The following is a 20,876-nucleotide window of genomic DNA, read 5'->3' on the forward strand; positions in this document are numbered from 1 at the left end:
AAAAAACCAGATACAATAGAAAAAGAATAGAGCATGCTATAATAAATAAAAAGAAAATTAGATAGAATACAAAAAGATTAGAAAAGCGCAAGTCTAAAAGGGACAAGCTTTTTTTTTCTAAGAATAGAATTAGAATCGAGAGTGCTAGAGTTAGAGGGTCAAATAAAGATGGAAGACATGTGTTTTTAGCTGATTCTTGAAGATGGCTAAGGATTCAGCTGCTTGGATTGAGTTGGGCAGGTCATTCCACCAGAAATTATAAAGATGACAAAATATATATATATCATATATTAATATACAGTACATATTGTGTTTGTCTGCTGAGTCCTCTAAGCCCTCAACATATGAATTATTACGCATTCTGCCATTTACACTAAACTGCACCAAAAACACGTCCAGACGACTGCGATTCAGGAAAAAAACTATCATCTGGAAATCATCTGAAAAGGCTAAAACCTGAGAGTCTATGTCATGTAGTCCTGTGTGACATTAGAGGTTTACTAGCTGGTTTTACGTCCTGTTACAACCATCGCACTTTACACAGTCTTTCATTAGGGGGAGCTGTAAACGTCAACAGCCATTACCTCATCTCCGAGAGCAGAGTCACATGGCCGGCATGACATCAGTCAATGCTCCACACTGAAAACACACACACACCACACTAACTTACACCTTCGCCTGCCCATTTCTTTCTCACTATAAACAAGGTTTCTGCAGGTGCAAGCAGTCCAGTGGAAATTTCAGTCCCGGTTCGCCCATCGACAGAAACAATATTATCATACACAATAATGGCTTTTCTGTGTTCTGCAAAGCACAGATTCCATTACAGCTAAAAGCAAACAGTGATGCTGTTGAGTCATGCCCGTTAAGCGCTATAAATACAGACCTGCTCTGTGCTAATGGTCTGTAGCCTTGGCACCTCCAACCGCAGGTGGCAGATGGAGTGACGGGCAGAGACCCGGGCACAGGGCAGGCTGGGTGAAGGAATCCATACATCTGAGCTCGCTTTCGGCATTGTCACTCAGCACTGGTGAAAAAATGGCAGCCACACCCAAATAAAGAGATGGCAGGAATGATTGTCACATTAGTCAGGCGGCCCTGACTGTGGGTGCTTAAAATATCCTGTGCAAACTGCTAAAATAAGTGTACGATTTAATGGGCCTTGGAAAAAAGAACACGCCAGATCTCATGTCACACCCATAGTTTAAGGACTGTTGAAAGGATGCTGTGTGTGTGCGTGCGTGCATTTACCTTAAATAAATAGTTTGTTTTAAAATAGTTAGAATAGTTTTAAAATTTACTCACCCTCAGGCCATACAACATGTAGATGAGTTTGTTTCTTCATCAGAATAGATTTGGAGAAATTTAGAATTACATCACTTGCCCACCAATGTATCCTTCTGCAGTGAATGGGTGCCGTCAGAATGAGAGACTAAACAGCTGATAAAAACATCACAATAATCCACAAGTAGTCCAGTCCAAAAATCCAAGTTAAAACCCACCAATACATTTGTTTTGGATTGTTTTCACTTGATCTGTACATATTTCTCTCCTGATTCAGACAAAGCAACTTTTTCATTGGAAAAAGCAGTATTACGGATAGAGGACTTGTATTTTAGCCGGAAGCAACAGTTTGAAGTTAAAAATCTTGATGGATTTGTTTCTTACAAATATGCAGCTTTTCACTTCACAAGATGTTAACTAATAGACTTAATTTATAAGCTGTTCGGACTCTGACGGCACCCATTCATGTAATGTTCATGTGATGTATTGCTAAATTTCTCCAAATCTGTTCCAATAAAGAAGCAAACTCATCTACATCTTGGATGGCCTGAGGGTGAGTACATTTTCAGCAAATTATCATTTTTGTGTGAACAACTCTCTTTAAGGACTATTGAAAGGACACTGTGCAGGTGTGTGCGTGCGCACATTTACTTTAAGAATCGGTAACCCAAGTCAGACAAAGACCCCTGAGGTACATTAATCAGTAAAAGTAGGTCTCTGTTAGGACATCTAACACTGGGGACCAGGTGATTGAGACTGGGGCCCTTCAGAGGACGGGCTTCCGGAGGTTACCATGAGCCGTGGCGCTGAAAAGCACAGGACAGGCGAGCCCAGTGTTGAAAAGCAGTAAGTGGATCTAGGGTTAATGGTGTCTGTGCATGTGTGCATGCCTGCCTGTGCGCTTTTACACACGAAGAGCGTCTTTACGAGTGTGTAGAGCATATGTTTAAGTGTGCATGTTTCAGCGTGCATCCGAAGGCGTCTGACAGCACAGCCCTTTGCTCGGGAATGATGGAGCACTGCCTGAAATCTGATCAGGCTCCCAAGGCCGGTACACTGCCCACCCAAGGAGATGAAGATGAGTGTGTGGGTTATCGGGTGCTTGCAGACACTAAAACCCACAAACAAACACACATACACATTCACTGCCACGATAATATGTTTAGGCAGTCTAAGGTTGCGAAAACAACCCCAAACAAAGACTACAAGTGTACTTTTGACACTAAACAATAACGCAACAGTGCATGTATTCGCTTTCGAAGAATATACGTATTCTTTTTGCTCTACAAATAGTAGAAATTTTCTTTGTATAAGCACAAAGAACATATATGTGAACGACATATAAAGGATCTTTCATAAGCAAACATTGACTGTACTGATTTACACTCAGCTGAAGAGTAAGAATCATACGATAATTAAAAAAAAGTAAATGACTTATACAATAACTAACAACTGTAATCTAGTATTTTCTAATCAAACCCCACAAAATGACATTGTTCAAAAAAAAGCCAAATGGGGGAAAGGCTTAAGGCAATGTGTGTGTCAAACTAATTTGAGATTTTTTGCATTCAGTGGCTTAATGTAATAAAAACAGACAGGGGAATTTATTTTCCATATATATCCAGGCTCCCATCCAAGATCTTCCTAGTCTTGGGGACATTATAGGATTTAAAGTGATAGTTCGCATAAAAATTAATCTTTTCGTTCCAAACCTTATGAATTTAACAAAATAGAATAAAAAATATAATTGGATTCAGTGTCGTTTTGGATCCCAATGACTTTAGTTACATGGGCAAGAACAGATCTTCAAAATATCTTTTGTGTTCTTCAGAAGAAAGACAGGTTTGAAAGGACACGAGGGTGAGTGAATGATCACAGAAGTTTTATTTTTGGGTGGACTATCCCTTTAAGGCTTGATTTCTGACCGCAGGACTGTGAATTGCAGGGTTTTGAAAGGATCGCTGGGGGTTGCAAAGGCTCGGCTAACGTGACCAATCTGTTGTCGGCTAGGCTGCCTCGAGAAGACAGATTACTCTTCTCCAGGCAGCTCAGGGACAGACGAACCCCCAGAACTCCAGAGGGAGGGTTCCCATTCCAGCTCCTATTCCCATTCCTTGTCCCATTCCTGTCGGCTCTAATGACCAAGTGCAATATCTCAGCACAAAGGGATTCTAAACAAGGAGGGAAAATTATATTCAGCCCTAGTCGTGCGTCTTCCTACAGACTCAGAGGCCGCAGTGTCAGTTAGGTTAAGGTACTCACAACATGCTCAGTTATGCATTCTGATGGGAAAATAAATGAATTCTTATGACGTCACAGAAATTGGCTCATTTTTGAATTTTCAAATCCGTAATAAAGTCACCAGGTGGGCGGTGATAAATTAGACTAAATATTATAAAACTATGAAGGAATCAGCATTTGTTTTAAAAACTACCAATCAAATACAACCAAGAGAAATTAAAGTGGACACGCTTTGAAATGTGGGGCAGCGTGATTCATAAACACAGACACAGTAGTCAGAATATCCAAATGCATAACACTCAGCAAAGTCCAGTGGTGACTATCAGACAGGAAGCTCTGAGGAACAGCCAATCAAGTCAGCTGAGAGAGACAGGAAGTGGCACACAGTCAAGCCCCATCAGTTCCACTCCAGTCTCGTTCCCGCTTTGGCTGAGCAGATGGATCAAATCCTACAGGCACAAATACAATGAACCAGTACATTAAACAAGTAAGTGCTCTCAACCTCACACAAAAAAAAAAAAAAAAACACAGGGAGGGGGAAGGGTGATAAACGAAATATTAAAACAACAAATCTGAGGTTTGTTTTTGCTTTTTTACTCGACTTTTCTTCCCTTGACTCAGCTCTACTAACCTGTCAGGAGGAGGCACTAATGCTAAAACCCCACCAAGAACCTGAAGGCTACGCAGAGAGGCAGATATCCCTGACCCGTCTCTCCCACACAAGCCTTTAGTAGGTCAGCCCCTCTTCAAGGATACCATGCAAAAGCAAATCACCTCTGACAGAACACAGAAGAAATGTGAACATTTTTTTTCTGAAAATGCAGGATGTTATCACATTCAAACATATATTAAACAAATGTATTCAAAAGCTAGACATAAATGAGCCAATAAAACTCCATACAAGGTCCATTATGAACATTATGGCACTATATATATAGACTATGATTCAAGTAAGTTTTGGGGTCAGTAAAATATTTGAATATTTTATTTTAATAGTTTTTTTTAATAAATCTGTTATGCTTACCTGAGCATTAACCTGAAATACAGTAAAAAAAAAAAAAAAGAAGTAAATATTACTAGAATTCAAAATATCTATTTATTATTTTGAAATGTTTTAAAATGTAATTTATTCCTGTGATGGTTAAGTTGAATTTTCAGCAGTCATTACTCCAGTCTTTAGTGTCACATGATCCTTCAGAAATCATTCAAATTATGTTGTTTGGGGCTTAAGAAACATTTCTTATTATCAGTGTTGAAAACATTGTGCTGCTTAATATTTATGTGCATACTGTGTCTATTTTATCAGGATTTTGTGATGAATAGAAAGTTCAAAAGAACAGCATTTATTTGAAATAGAAATCTTATATAAATGTCTTTACTTTTGATTAATGTAATGCATCCTTGATGAATATAACTGTTCTTTTTTTTTTAAATCTAAAATACCACCAAAATACCTTTCAAAATAACTTTGAGTAATAAACATAACATGCATATTTTAATATTACATTCACATCTAAACAAAAATACAAAACAAAAATAGATTATCATACTTAAATTGCTGTTTAAGCCATGTTGCAATTCCAGAATTCCCGTTTATGAAAATAGCAACCAAGTTTCAAATATACACAAAATATTGAGAAAGAGCATGACTAAACATGACTGAAACTCTGAATAAGATCTGTTGAACTAGGTAGACTAAACCTGTGCAAACCCCCCACAGGAAAACTCTGCTGCTCAGCGGTTGCTCTTTCATAGTTCAAGAGACTTAATAAAGTGTTCAGTTTTGTCAATATTAAGTATACTTATTTAAGTATCAACAATATTTCAATGAGAAATAAAAACAAATGAGACAACAGTAATGAGAATTGTTTGCGCACCGCTCATATTGAAATCTCTAACTTTTGAGTGCAGACGTTCATATCTTGCCCATCCCACAGATATCTTCTGAAAGTATAGCAGAGACACATGCAAGATTACTAGGCTATTTTCTTCAAGAAAAAAAAAGTCAGGGAAAAGTCTCCTCATTTAATCTCACTGCAGCCTAGAAGAAACAATTGACATATATAAAGAAATATGATCTGTGATTTTTCTTTCCTACATTTCATCGGTCACGTATGAATATAGTGAACGGCTCGGGTCTACAAACCAGATATGTCGACCCCAGACCTCACTGGATTGTGCCTCCCAGCCCCCCGTGCCTCCATTACAGTGTCAACATCAAAGGCATTTTTCAGTGTGCTAGTCACACAATGCTCTCTCTCTCTCTCTCTCACTAGAGATACACAAACACACACAAATACACTGTAACAAATTCAGTCCTTGGTAAATACCCTAACGTCGTGTTACGAATGGGACAGCTATAATTAACAGTGTAAGACGCCAGTCTGCCAGCGTGGGCGGCGTGCCAGTGGATCAGCCCTAATTACTGTATTCATTTTGTCAGGACCATTCAGTTCACAGCTCTCTCTGACCAGCCCTGGCAGCCAATGAAATCTCTGGACACTAGCATCACAACGTACACAGGCCAACCAGCCGTCCCCTTTAAGGCAACATCAAAGCCAGTGAAGGAGCAAAAATCAAAATGGCTGACACACACATACAACAATCAAAACGGCAAAAAAAAACTGACTCAATTCGACTGACTCAATGTTCTTTGCAGTGGCCTTTGACGCTGAGAATCAGCAGAAGAAACATCAGTGCACATGTAGGCAATATGATCAAAATATAGTACAAAAAAAAAACTTTTCTTAGATCACCCGAAGAACTAAAAACAATGAGCTCTTTCAATTTATGAGCTGAACTGAATTGACATTTTACAAATACTTTTTGCATGAATGGATTTATATTTATATAAATCCATAATACTATATATATATATATACACATATTAGGTGTTTTGTGTATGTTAACTTGTTTATGGCTTATGCATACTAAAAATCTATATAAATTTCACTCAAAAATGTATTATTAAAAAGTTACAGCAGTCATATGAATTTCTTTGAATTTTATTCCATTTTAATTCAGCTTTCTTAAATTCAAGTTACAATTCAGCACCCTGCATCAACTTGGATTCAAACTGGAATTTATAAATCAATAAAATCTCAATTTAGTTCTAAATTATTCATGATTTAAACATCAAATTAAGTCAGTATGCAATCAAAATTCACCATATTTAATTTATAAATAAACATTTCTGATCTTAGGAACTTTTCATCACTGAACAAAGTAAAAAATGTCTTTCATCTTTCAGTGCAACTTTCCTTCTCATCTGAAGTTGCCAAACATTCGTAATTTTCAACCCCATCCTCCAACCACTATACATTTTTGTATATGAATATTGTTTAACTTAAAAAATGCCACATTACGGATATAAAACAGCTTGCGAACCCTTCATGTTCGCTTTAAAGAGTGTACATAAAGAGCAGGTATATTAGCACTGTGTGGTTCATTCACCATCAAACGCTCAGCGTAAACTTTAAATGCGCTTATGGTGTTTGCATGTGGTGCAACACTCTCAGCAGAAATGCAAAAAATGTGATTTTTATCAATGGTGTATAATGCATAAACTCAAAATATGTGAGCTAGAGGGGAGGGAATGCACATGACCTTATGAAAATATTTCCATCATGCAGGCAGCTCTGAATATAATTTCAGCGCCGACACACTGGTCTCTTTCAGTCTCCATCACATCCTATTTAAAACTCCATCTAAATGAGCAAGCAAAAGCTAAACGAAAATAGGGCCAAATGTGGCGGTTGTTTGGGTTAAATATTTATGCATTCGAAAAAAAAAAAAGACAAAATGAAGTGATCTGTGGCAAATTTAACGGCTGCTTAGGATTATTTATTTCACAGGTTCACGGCGAGGAAAACACAGACATTACGTAATCGGCTGGAAAATAACGGGTCATCCTAACAAATCCCTATCTGTCACATTGACATCACATAGCGGACAATAAACTTTTCAACCTGCATCCTGAGGCAAAGCAGAACCATGAAGGAGCTACATAAATAACTAGTCAATAACAATTAAACAACAACAGTGCAACATTAGTGGACTGAAAATGGAAACGGATATGGAGAGACAGAGAAACAAAAACGGCAATTCATCATTCTAAATATATACAGGTAAGTTCTGAAAACTTTAAAGGGACAGTTCATCCAAACATGAAAATTGTGTCATTATTTCCTCACGTCTTTCCAAGCCTGTATGATTTCCTGTTTTCAGCGGAGTACAAAAGAAGAAATTTTAAATAACATACTGGTCACTCTTTTCTAGGGACTGGAAGTTTCAAGCTTCAAAAAGGACACAAAAGCACCATAAAGTATCAAAATAAAAGAAAAAAGGATACAAAATCCAATTCATGAACAATTCATTTAAGTAGGTTTCTCACATCAAGGAGTCATATGGCCCCAGAAGAGTTTGCACACAAGCAGTTTCGGACTATAATTATTAAACTTTTGTCATTCTGTAGCTTTAAATCCCCAGTCTTCATTTACTTATGTTACAAATATTGATTTTATGATATTCAGCAACAATATCCTAATTTTCTGATAAAATTCAGTTTCTTTTCAAGGAACAAAAATGAAATGATATTAAAAAGATGATATTAAAATGATATTCATTTGGATGACACATTTAAGGTGTGTTCACACTTGTAGTTCGGTTCGTTTGGTTCATTTGGTCCGGACCAAAAAGGAAAACAATACATTTTGTCCTGGTCTGCTTAGCGTTCACATTGGCATTTTTGACACCGAACCTAAAGGCATAGTGATACGTTCACAACCTGACTGGTCAGCTTGAATGACATATATATCGTGACGGAACTCACCGAACACCCCAAACAAAAGGTGCGTTGACTTAAAGCGGCGCTGCTCCACGTTTGCCCTCTGCTCATTTTGTTTTGGTTACACCGCGTCTTCAAATCATGTCACAAAGCGTTGCATCTTGTCATTACTCCCTGTTTTTGGTTTGTTTAGAAGTATTTGGTCCGTGTTGCATTCATATATCATTCGAACCGCACCAGAGTTCGTTTGGAAGCGGACCGAGACCCATCTTTTCAGCGGTCTCGGTCCGCTTGTTTTGTGCGCACCAGGGTTTGGATGGCAGCGTTCAGACATGCTCAAATGAACAGCACTAACAGAGCAATCGCACCAGGGTTCGTTTTAATCGAACCAAACATGCCAAGTGTGAATGCACCCTTAGTGTATATACTTGTGTGGCAAAATACAAAATACTGTATTTTTTTTATTTTCATATTATATTGTATTATTATTAATATATTTCACAAATGTTACACATCAATGCATCAACATTTGAATTGAATAGTTTTGGACTGCATTTATGATACCTGAATTGTGCTTTTTTTTGTCATTTTGAAGCATAATTATACTCAAACTCTTCAGTTTTTTTGTCAAGAAAGTTTCTTTTTTTTTTTGCTCCTTTAGCTAGTGGAACTTGATGCAAATTTCTGAGTAAATTAAGCACAAACATCCCAAATTAACATAAAAACTGCTGTCACAACAAAGTCCACTGAGGTTAGACTACGGCTTGCCCTGTGTCTAAAGGAGTGGTACAGTAAGGTAGCCATAGCACATTAATTCCACATCCAGTAGCCCAGTCATTAAGGTAAATTTCCAGCTTCCCTCATCAGAGATAGAATTTCCACCTCTCTGACTGAGGCCCTTGATGTCTTGCACCTTGGGCACCGGGCAGAAAAGCACTCGGACTGACTTTTTTTTTTTCTTTCACAGGGTTCACAGAATCTCCGAACGCGTGGCCTCCCAGCCAAAACCCCCAGCACGATTAATTTAGTAACGGGTTATTAAGCTCAGACATAAATTGCAGCCCAGGACATTTTAAATGGAAAAGGGGGACTGATTTATTGAGGCTCTGGAGACAAAACAGGTTTTTTATTTTCCATTTATTCATCGGCACTCTCTGGGAGTGGTAACTCACGAGGAATTCACGAAACGAGAGGCAGGAAAGAAGGAGCGAGAGGGAGGAGGGCAGGAGGCGACGGCAACCCTGATCAAAGATATCACTGGCCAGAGCACCGCGGTGCCCTTGAGTTCTCCACACTACAGATGGGTTGGCAGAGACTTCTCAAAACCAAACACGGCGAGGAATTATACAGATTTGCTGTTTGGAGGATTGGAGGCACCTGTCTGAAATCTTCACAAAAGCTGATTATGCTGATAAGGATATTATAAATCAAAGACTAAAAGTAAAGCCCAAGGTTATTTTGAACTCCAGATGTCTTCTGACAGCTGTCTGATGTCTCTTTCTTACTTCTTTGCCTTGATTACTAAATCTTGCACTGTTCTGACCCATTATCGATTGACTTCAGCACGATACTAAATCGAGACAAATAAACAGCAAACAAATAAACAGCCTCAGGTAAAAATAGATAATTCAGTAATTCTAAATTAATTTCCATTTATTTAATTAACATGTTAACACAATCAGTTATTTTTTAAGGAAAGAAAACAACATTAAGTAGCATATAGAATCTATATGAGATTTGTATGAAACAATGTACTTTTATAGTTATTAATTTATAATTTATTCATTTATATTATTTTATTCTATAGTTCAATTATATTATATATTGTTTTATTATTATTATTATTATTTTATTAAATCAGTTGACATTTATAAAATAAAAATTACTTAATATTAAAATGTATATTAATAAAATGTAAATATATATAAATAATATAAAAAAATATATATATGTTAAAAAAGGCAAATCCATATTTAATTCTAAATTCTGCTCTTACATCTTACCTGGATTTGATTTACAAATAAATGCATCAATGCATCAAAATGCGAGCGAAAACTAACACTCCATGGTATTAAAGATTTAGAGTCTGTAAATACTATGGTATGAAAATGAGTCTATGAACATTATCATGTCCACACATTAAGAATAATCTTTCTGTTTCAAAACAGAACAAACATCTGATAACCATCCTGATCAAATGATCGTGAGGTTCTCCTACTGTCAGGACACGTTTGTTTCAGAACTCTATCAGATCAGAGACGGTTTTCAGTAAATAAAGAATCACTGATCCTTACTGTCTTGCTAACATGCATCGTCGGTTTTTCCCCTGGAAGATGACCTCACAGACAACCCTATGGTCTGGACACGACCGTCCGCCGCTATTCATGCAGACCAAGTATTCCCTAAATGGATAAACCATAATATCCTCTGGTTTCTCTGCTACCGACCTCTCTTACAAGGCCATGCCGAGCTTCAGACAAGTGCAAAATCAGAAAAATAATCTAACGGCGCTTGGAACAATCGTAATAAGAACGCAACTCTACAGGGTACATGTTTAAAATCCTGTAAGCAGTCAAAATGGAGGCAAGCAGGAGAAATTAAACTGATTTGAATTGCTGAAACATGGTGCTTCACAGGTACCCATGAGACCAGGATGTGCCGGTCCAGACATATGACAATTCAGTGCTCAAATTCTCCTTCGCTCCACTACCTTTGAGCTTCCTATCATTTGGAAAATCGTCTCTCACTCCATTTCTCGCTTTTGCTCACCTCTGGAGTATCCTTCTTGAACTCGCGGCTTTGGTCGATGAGTTTTTTCCTGGACTGCTCGCTTTCATCCTGTCTGTTGGCCAGGGCTGCGGCGGTGGCATCCAGTTCTTTCTGTGGACAGATAAGGGAAACAATTCAGATGAGGTTCCAGAGTAGGGCTGCACGATAAATCGCATGCGATATTTAACGCGCATCTTATCAGTAAAGCCGGTTCTGTAATCACCGGTAAATTGCGATTTATCATGCAGCCCTAGTCCAGAGTAACGTTTTTGGTAAATAAATAACATGACATCAGCGAGTCGTTAAAAAAGTGCCTAAATATCAACCTTGGATTGACAGAATTGGCAATTATTTCAGTTTTTGGATTATCAGAACCGATTTGTCTTCCATGTGACCATCAGATTTGAAAGGAAAAAAGTCAAATGATAATTTTCCTGTTATTTACTCATGCCAACTTTGTTCCAACAACCACTGAAAAGCACTGAAGGATCATTGAAAAGAACCAGTTTATCCAAATCGGACTGAATAAATCAAGCTGGATTCAAAATGTCAACTTAAGAACCAATTCATGAATGATTTATTCAATTTTAATTGTGAATCAGAAATGAACCATTTCTTTCAATTATGAAGCACTGACAAGAACCAGTTGATTTGATTCAGTGAGTTGGATTCAAAATGTCAGCTTAAAAACAGATAAGTGAATGAATTGCTCAGTTTGATCAATGAATTGTGAATCAAATCAACTGATTCACTGCAAAGAAGCGGTTGATTAAATTTACAATTTGAGTTAAAAGTTTCAGTGAGTTGGATTCAAAATGTCACTTTAAGAATCGATTTGTGAATGAATAGATCAGTTTGAATTGAAAAACAAAACAACTGATTCACTGAAAAGAACCAGTTGATTTGATTCACAATTCGAACTAAAAGTGTCAGTAAATTGGTTCCAAAAGTCAACATAGGAACTGATTTGTGAGTGAACTGCTCAGTCTTAATTGTGAATCAAATCAACTAATTCACTGAAAAGAACCAGTTGATTTGATTCACAATTTGACTAAACGATTCAGTGAGTCAACTTAATGAACTTGGCACCACTGTATGAAGAGGTTAGCAACAGCTTTTTGTTGTCCACAAGCAGAGTCATCAACCTCAGACCAATCGCATTCGCCAAAACCGAAAGCTGTAAAAACAATACAACAGAACCTTCTCGCCAAACATCACGTCTATTTTGCAGGAAACACGTGTTTTATAAGGTGTGGGAATACTGCTTGGTTTGCACCTGCAGGCATACTGTGGCTATAAACCTCTTGCTCTGACTAGCCAATCAGATTCCCAGGAAAGTTGCGACAAACACACTGTGATTGGACGCCGCATCCGTCAGTCACCCACAGCGTGCTGCAGTCCCACCCCCGGTGGGCCTTGTGAAAAGTCAGCAGTCTGCGGTCCCTGCAGTCCCACTCTTCTCCTCTCAACAGCAGGGAGCTGAGCTAAAGAATATCATCTGACATCTGGGAGCCAGATGCTGGGAACAAATCAACTTAATTAGGCTGGAACTCTGTGCACCAGACTCCCCAAACCTCCAACACAACAACTGGGGGGCTGAGTCACCACAGTCTCGCCCTAGTTTTACTCTCCTCTGTTATTATCACCTCCTCCTTCCACACAGGAAGACACATGGCTCCGCAAAACACTCCAACGGAGCATCGTTCGGCTAGTCTGGCAAGGTAAAAGCACGAGGGCTGATCTCCAGGGACAAATCTGGTTTTAAAATACCATCCCTAGAGATGGGTGTGGATCACTGGTTTCTGGGTCAATGGGACATGTTTTAGATAAAAACGTCATGCTATGTAAGTGGGCTATGGTTCTGGTCTTCCTAAATGGCTTGTTATTAATACAAGCGGTGAGACCGTGACGGAAATAAACTGACATAATGTGTATACTCTAACAATGCACTGACATGTACGCACTGTACATGAGCATTATTAAGGGTAGCCTATATACATTACCTCTACGTAATCATGATATATATATATATACTTGTCTTAAACCATAATGCGATTTTTAAGGTCGTGCAGCCAAAATTACAGAAAATATGAATCATAATACAGGAAAGATTGCACTTTTAACTTAGGAAACCATATGTGAATGAATCATTTTAAACTGTGAACCAGATCAAAGTTTTCAAAGAAAATAATCTGTTGATTCGATTCACAATTTCAACTAAACGACTGAGGTGGATTCAAAATGTCAACTTCAGAACTGATTGCTAAAGCCAGTGAAAATGACAAGAAATATGAATCATAATACACCAAAAAATTGCACATTCAACTTAGGAACCCATCTGTGAATAAATCATTCTGAACTGTGAACAGGATCAAGGGCTCATTGAAAAGAATCTGTTGATTTGATTCATAATTTAAACTAAACGACTGAGTTGGATTCAAAAATGTCAACTTCAGAACTGATTTGTGAATGCAATTATGATATATATTCTTGTCTTACAATATAATGTGATTTTTTAGGTTGTGAAGCCAGAACTTCAGCAAGTATGAATCATAATACAGCAAAGGCTGTGCTTTCATGGCTTAAGAAGGTACTTCATTGAAGTATCAACTTCATCTCAGATGTTTCTCCTAAAGGTCCTTGGGAAAAATGTTTGTTAAAATACTACAATGTGATTTTTAAGGTTGAGCATCCACAATTACAGTAAATATGAATCATAATATATAATAAAGTTTGTGCGTTCAAAGCTGAGGAAGGTACTTCAATGAAGTACCAAGTCTCAGATATTTTTCAAATTCCTTGCGGAAAAGGTCTACGACAACTGTTGACACACAAAAACAGTATAAGGCTGTAAAATTAATGTGCATATAATAGAGCAGATTATTTGGTTTCGGAAGAATCATATACATTTTTTAATTTATACCGAGATCTTTTGAGCACAGTTTGAGACTGTCTCGCTTGAAACTCACAACTGAGTTTCCTAGGGTCTTTTCTTCTCAGAGACTTAATAAAAACTCTCCATTTAATCTTGCTGCTGTCAAAGAGAAAGGTTTGAGATATTAAAGAGCATGATTTTTCTTTCTATTGGTATCAATAGTGCTAATGCCCCCTGGGGTATTCCATCCAACCCCCCTGGTGTAGTTCAAGGAAGCCTGTAGCCCTCCAAAGAGAGTCGTTTATATAAAGTACCAAATTGTTCCCCATAATAGCTTTATAATTTTCCTAATGGAAGAATTCTGCTGGCTCAGGCGGCGGTGCTTGTCTTAGTTAATTTGTTCGGTAGTAAACGCTGATGGAACAGATTACAGGGCTCCCCAGAGAGCCAGGCCCTGCCAGATACTATCAGCTGCATATGCAGCAGGGAAACGTCAGCGAGGCCTCTCCCTCTCTCTCTCTCTCTCTCTCTGTATAGCTGCTGTTTTTTCTTCCCTCGTTCTCTCATAACCTATCTTTCTCACAGGCCATTACATTTCCTCCCCCCCCCCCCCCCCCCTGAGCACTCAAGAGGGTCAACAGCTCAGAGGCAGTCAGGAACAGATAAAAACAAAGCAAGGCTCTACACAGGTGAGAGGGGACGGCAGACACACTTCTGCCGTGGGAGCTGTACTGTAACTAAAAATGGTGGATATAATTCTGAACAATTGGGTTTATAATACTGTTAGCAGGAAAAGCTGGTTAAGTGAACTAAAATAAAAATTATAATACTAATTGTAGATCACATTCCTGGTCATATTTGCCAGTATTTATTATTCTGTAGTTAATAACCATCAAACTATAATAACTTGCTCAGTCTCTAAATCAATTTTTTAGTTTGGATGACATCACCAAGACCTGTTTTTTTTAACCCTATTCTTCCAAACTGGTTCCACTCTGGACACTATTCTTGATTAAGTGCATTCGCAATGGACAGAACAAAGTCTGGTCCTATTTTTTTCTTATTGTTTCTTAGTGTTGCAGGATATACGAAAATAAAATCAATAACGAGATATGGCTTAGATCGATCACAATTATTAAATCATGCATGCTGTGATTTAATTAAATAATTATAACCACTGCAAGTTTCAGAGTGAAGCGCTGCACTATTTACCGTTAACCAAGCCCCTCTAAGATGCTAAAACACTTTATCATGAGCTGCTTGAGTGTAAATAAACACAATGCTGTGCTTCACTCTAAAACCTGCAGTGCATATAAATATCAAAATAAAAGTTTGATGGTTTAGCATTTGAAAATGAAGAAATTAGGATGGAATTAACACAAATTTGACAAATGCACTATTGTTTTTTTTATTAAATATTCTATTTTTATTATACACTACAATTGTACTACTACAAACAGTTCTTATTTAAATATTTGTATTAAATTAAATTGAATACAAATTCAATTTTATTAAAAATAATTATATTAAATGGGGCAAAAACTGTGGAAATATTGACTTTGAAAAGTGAAAACACTTTATGATTTCTGATAGAGGTTTGAGTTGGTTCTTGTAAAGAGTAAACCCAAGTGTGAACACCCAAATCTATCAAGTTTTTCCCTAAATTTTCAGCCCTAAAGGGATGGTTCGTACGCAAAAATGTCTTCAGAGTGAAAGTGATTTTTCAACTTTTTTTCATTATTATATTGCACAATATATATAATAAACAGTGTTCGTTTTTCCCCAATATCATCGCACTACTGATGTTGCAAATGCATGTCAAAGCATGCACACTAACAAACAGATAACATCAACAGTTTTAAACTCTTTAAAGTCAACACAAAAGTCGCACCGAGACGACCTCTTCACTGTCCTTTAAAAAAAATGTAAAAAAACCCCAAAATAAAACAACAACAAAAAAAAGTTTGTCCAGTGTACTTGAGTAAGCTAAACAGATTTTACAGTTTGAGGTTTTTTATAGCTTGGCCTTTAATCATTTGGTCTAAAAAAAGGTGACCTGATTTCTGAAGGGTATGACTTTATACTTAAGTGAAAAAAACAATAAAGGCAAGAGCGTGTATGTGTGCGTTTTGAAAGGCACCAACGGCTGCCATTAGCACAGATAGAGCTAATCTATTTTTACGCCAGCATAGCCATTAAGCTCTTTATCAAAGTCTTTGCTATTGCTGCTACCATTTATAACAAACCTGCTTTGTGTGAGCAACTAATCTCAATGCAGACCCGCCACTTTGAGCTCTGACTCTGTGTATGCTGTAGTTGGGTCTGTTAAACACCTACGCCAAAGATTTGGCAGCAGAAGTGTGAACTTAACCTTGTCACGTCCCGAAAAGAGATCCCTCGACATTGTGTTCAAGTTTGCGACCTCTAAAGCCTGAATAATGCATTTGACCCCTTAACTGATGCTTTGGAGTTAGCCAGAGGAAAAGGAAGGGCGCAGTGCCAAGAATGTGTGACTTTACCCACAAAATGAAGAAGCATATTAACATTGTTTTCACATAAATGGGTTAATGTGCCCTCACACCTAAAGTGCCAGGCCTGTGAGCAACGATTTAATTGCTCCTCAGAGAGTGAGAACCAAAGAAGAGTGAGCAGAGGGAAACTTGACCCTATGAAATCAACATTAAAGTTTTGTTAATATAAGTAACATTTAACAAATAATATCTATGTAAAATATACAATCTTTTCCCTCCAAGAAAACGGATGAAAAATATTAATGACTCAACCTGTACTATAGATTTTCATCCAATCAAAAGCTCTCCAGAATGAAATGTCCCTCCCCCTCAAACCTCCTGCAACTGACTAGCCAAGTAACAAAATATGGCTCATAGCTGTGATGTATCTGAATTCTATTGGATATTTAAAACTAAATATTAGGGCTGTGCTATTTTGAAGAAAAATGCAATATGCGATACCTTGTTCAAAAATGCGATATTCGATATGCGATACGATATTGCTTAAAGTGTGAAAAATCAATTTCAATCATATTTTAAAATATTTAAAAATGAAAATCATATAGCCAATTTGTTTCACATTTTTTCTTGGAGAAGAAAGAATCACTATAACTTCTGAAAGTGACCAGCAGTGTTTTAGCATTACATAAAAAGTAATGTCACAAATCAGAAAATGTCATTTTAACATCAGTGTGAACATACAAACAAAAAAAATTAATGACACTAATTTTATATCATTGTAACTTTGCTTTCCATACACTTTAAGTACTTCTTCATATACCACAGCAAAACCTATAGTCTGAGAAAGTTCAAACATGATTAAAGGCAAGTGAACAGTCAGTAAAAAAAAGAAAGAAAAAGAGGGAAAGAAAGAACAAATACACAATTTACAAGCATAGATAAAATAAACAGTAGTATTCAGATACAGAAATTTAATAATTAAGTGTAAAATAACACTGCATAGTGTTCACTGTATGAATTAAATTTAGATGAATCTTTGTTATAGCTGTTTTGTTGTTCGATTAACGTTAGTGACATATTCAGCAGCACATATTTATAGGCTGCTGTCCCTTTAAATCCGACTGCACGGATCCAGTATAATGATACACATCCGATTTCTTTCTCAGCTGTTTACATTCATTTAAAACATAACTGACTGCGTTTAAGAGAATGATCGTCGAGACTATTGACATAATTCTGTGTGTATGTGTCTGTTCAAACATGAGGAGATGCGAAAGACGAATCAACTCAGTGTTCGCGCGCCGTCTGAAACGCGTCTCTCTGTGTGTGTGTGTGTATGGGAAGCCAAACACCCCAAAAGTGGGACGAAACAGCGCGGTATTAAAGTGTTCGCGCCGTGCTGACCTGTCATCGGCGTGGCTCAATGGACCGAGCTGCGCAACTGCGCTACCGAACGGTTTTTTTATTTTGAACTTAGTTATTATTGTTGTTGTCCTCAAGTTCTACATTCAGCACAATATTGCCCATTTTAAATTTGAACTATTATTAAATAGCCTAGTATATATATATGGGATTTTTGTTGTCTCTAGTAAAGGGACCATTGTTAATTAACTTTAACATTGCAATTTTATATAATGGATATGGTTTGTAAGGCTTTTCTCTACACTCCAAATTAAATAAATAAATATTTTAATTAATTAAAAAAATCTCTTTAAAAATTAGGGACAGTATGTATGATGTATTTTGAATTTTGCACTGCATTGTGTTTTAGGTTTATGGGAAAACACATTAAAATTAACCATGATTTTATTACACTAACCTTTTAACTCTGTGTGTGTCTTACAAGTTAAGAGTTTAACTTGTAAATGTCCCTCCAGGACATTTACAACACCCGTCTCACCCGCAAAGCCCTCTGCATTGCAGGTGATCCCACCCACCCGACACAAACCATTGTTAATTTCCGTATTTCCATAAGGGAAAATTTATGTCCTGACAGAAAAGTATCAGTACATTTTACTCTTTTTTTCAAGTATAATCATATGCTACAGTTACACAAATATCCTTAAATGTAAAATTTACTTAAAATATGCCTTGATGAACAAAACCATAAAATATTTTAATTCTAAGAGGATAATGGAAGTTTCTGCTGTGAACGTGACTACTAAATATAAACTATACGTGCTTCAAAGTAGCTAACACTACTGTTTACATGTAGTACTATGAAAGATAATAAGCAAAAGAAATGTAATAACTCTTCATTATGTTATGTGCAGGAAAAAAAACACGAACTTCTGCGGAGAGTAATGTTCGCGCTGCGCAGTTGTAACTGGTCAGCGCCGCGCTGTCAGTTCAGTGGCGCTAGTAAACACGTCCTCTCTGCGCTGTCGAGTCGGTCACGCAGCTCGGTCCATTGAGCCGCGCCGATGACAGTGTGCGCGCGCTTCAGGTGTGAGTCTGTCAGACAGCAAGACGAGAGGCAAAGAGTTGTTTTCAGCAACTTATTGCACTTAACTCTTTTTAACGTCAAGCAGTTCTCTGCTATATGCGTCGAATTAAAACTTTTACCTTTTGCAACGTTTTGATTTAAGTAGGCTATTATTAAAATTATTCAGATATCGCACGCCCTTGTGATATGCATATTGCGATATTTACATTTGCGATATTTCGATATATCGTGCAGCCCTACAAAATATGATACACCCCACCCAAACCTACTATTTCAACAGGAAACAAAAAAGAAACCTTTCTCTCTACACAAGAGTTTGGTTTTAGTAGAGTAGCTAAGCTAAGCTAACTAAAAGTGGCAATACTACTAACTTTAAAAAGTCTTAGAAGTGCGAAAGCTTCATTCGCACACCTGCCATGATTCACTGATCAAATAAACAATTCAAATCATCAAAACAATGATTCAGTGATTCATATTAAAGGAGTCAAATCATTACCGACATAGAAAAAAAAAAACTCTACACAGAAAGAGCCACATGGCATAATGTTTTTGTTAAATATCTCTGCAGAAAAGATGCATGAAATATGAAGCAGAATATTATGCAAACTTAACAAACATAACCTAGATCTTAAAAATAATAGTATTAAAAAAAGACTTCTTAGGCTAAGAAATGTGATGTGACAACTTTTGAACAGACAGAATTATAAAACATAATTGCCTCTGCATTTACCTTCATGATGAATAAATGCATTTACAAAATGCTAACAGGTTTTTATGCAATAAGAAAAAAAAATCTAATAAAGTTGATTTAACTGTTTGACACAATTCGCACCCTGGATAAACGAACATTTTCACCAAACCACAAGCATTACGACACAGTCTGATCTGTTCAGTTCCTTCCTTGTTCTGCGTCTTGAATTACACACACTGTCTGAAAAAGTTCAGCAATGACCTAATCGCACTGCACGAACAATGCATCTGTGTCAGTAGTCTATGATACACTAAATCTTCCTGTCTCCTTTAGCTTAGATGGCTTAATTGCAAATCAAGGATTTGGCGCACCGTCAAGATCCACTATCACACAGCAACAATCAGACAAAGGCGCGCAAGTAATATCGTTGCGGGAGGTTGCGAACTTGCGATAGCGCAGAAACTTCACACTGTGGCATGCGGTTCCCAATCAAGACCACCACATTCACAGAGCTTTATAATGTGAGAGCCCACTGTTGCAACCCCTGGGAACATGCGCAAGCGCACGCACGACGTGCTCGCATATGCACAATCTGTGAATAACAAGGGACCGTGGGGTTGAGTCTCATTAGATATGGACAAACTACAGACCAGACTTCATTTCCATCCAATTAAGAGACACTCAAAGCATTATGGGGGCTTGCTGATTATGATGCAGTACATTTGGGTCGTCTCAGTGCAACAATGTCCCAGTTGTTGACAGAAGAACACTCCCTTTCATACCAGCTGGGGAGGGCATGAGTTTTTTGAGGCGGTTTAACAGACTGTACAGGCATTATTAATTCCAACTTATTTTGTAGGCTGGACATCAGGAGCGAGCGACTGCTTAAAGGGAATAGTTCACCCAAAAATGAAAATTCTGTCATTAATTACTCACCCTCGTGTCGTTCCAAACCCGTAAGACCTTCGTTCATCTTCGGAACACAATTTAAAAATACTTTTTGTGCGCAAAAGAAAAAAAAATAACGACTTTATTCAACAATTCGTCTCCTCCGCGTCACCCTAGCGCCATTTTGGAGAGTATCCACTGAACGCAAACAGCGTATGTAGTTCTGTGTCAGCTGCGCCACGCAGATACGTTTTCTACGTTGTTTGTGCTTTGATTTGAACGAAAACAACATATCCGTGTGGTGCAGCTGACACAACAACATACGCTGACAACATACAAGAACAACATACGCTGTTTGCATTCAGTGGATACTCTCCAAAATGGCACTAGGGTGACGCGGAGGAGACGAATTGTTGAATAAAGTC

The 20,876-nt window shown here is 37.5% G+C and overlaps 1 protein-coding gene across 1 annotated transcript in view; it reads right to left on the reverse strand.

The window, feature by feature from the left end:
* LOC107686135 (homeobox protein cut-like 1) overlaps positions 1 to 20,876 on the reverse strand; it is a 150,420-nt gene that overhangs the window by 96,022 nt on the left and 33,522 nt on the right. The window contains exon 2 of the mRNA XM_016482994.1: positions 11,081 to 11,191. Within this exon, the coding sequence (XP_016338480.1) occupies positions 11,081 to 11,191 (111 nt within the window). The remainder of the gene's footprint in view (positions 1 to 11,080; positions 11,192 to 20,876) is intronic.

Source organism: Sinocyclocheilus anshuiensis, unplaced genomic scaffold (assembly GCF_001515605.1).
Source record: "Sinocyclocheilus anshuiensis isolate Anshui unplaced genomic scaffold, SAMN03320099.WGS_v1.1 scaffold437, whole genome shotgun sequence".
In the NCBI taxonomy this organism is placed as follows: domain Eukaryota; kingdom Metazoa; phylum Chordata; class Actinopteri; order Cypriniformes; family Cyprinidae; genus Sinocyclocheilus; species Sinocyclocheilus anshuiensis.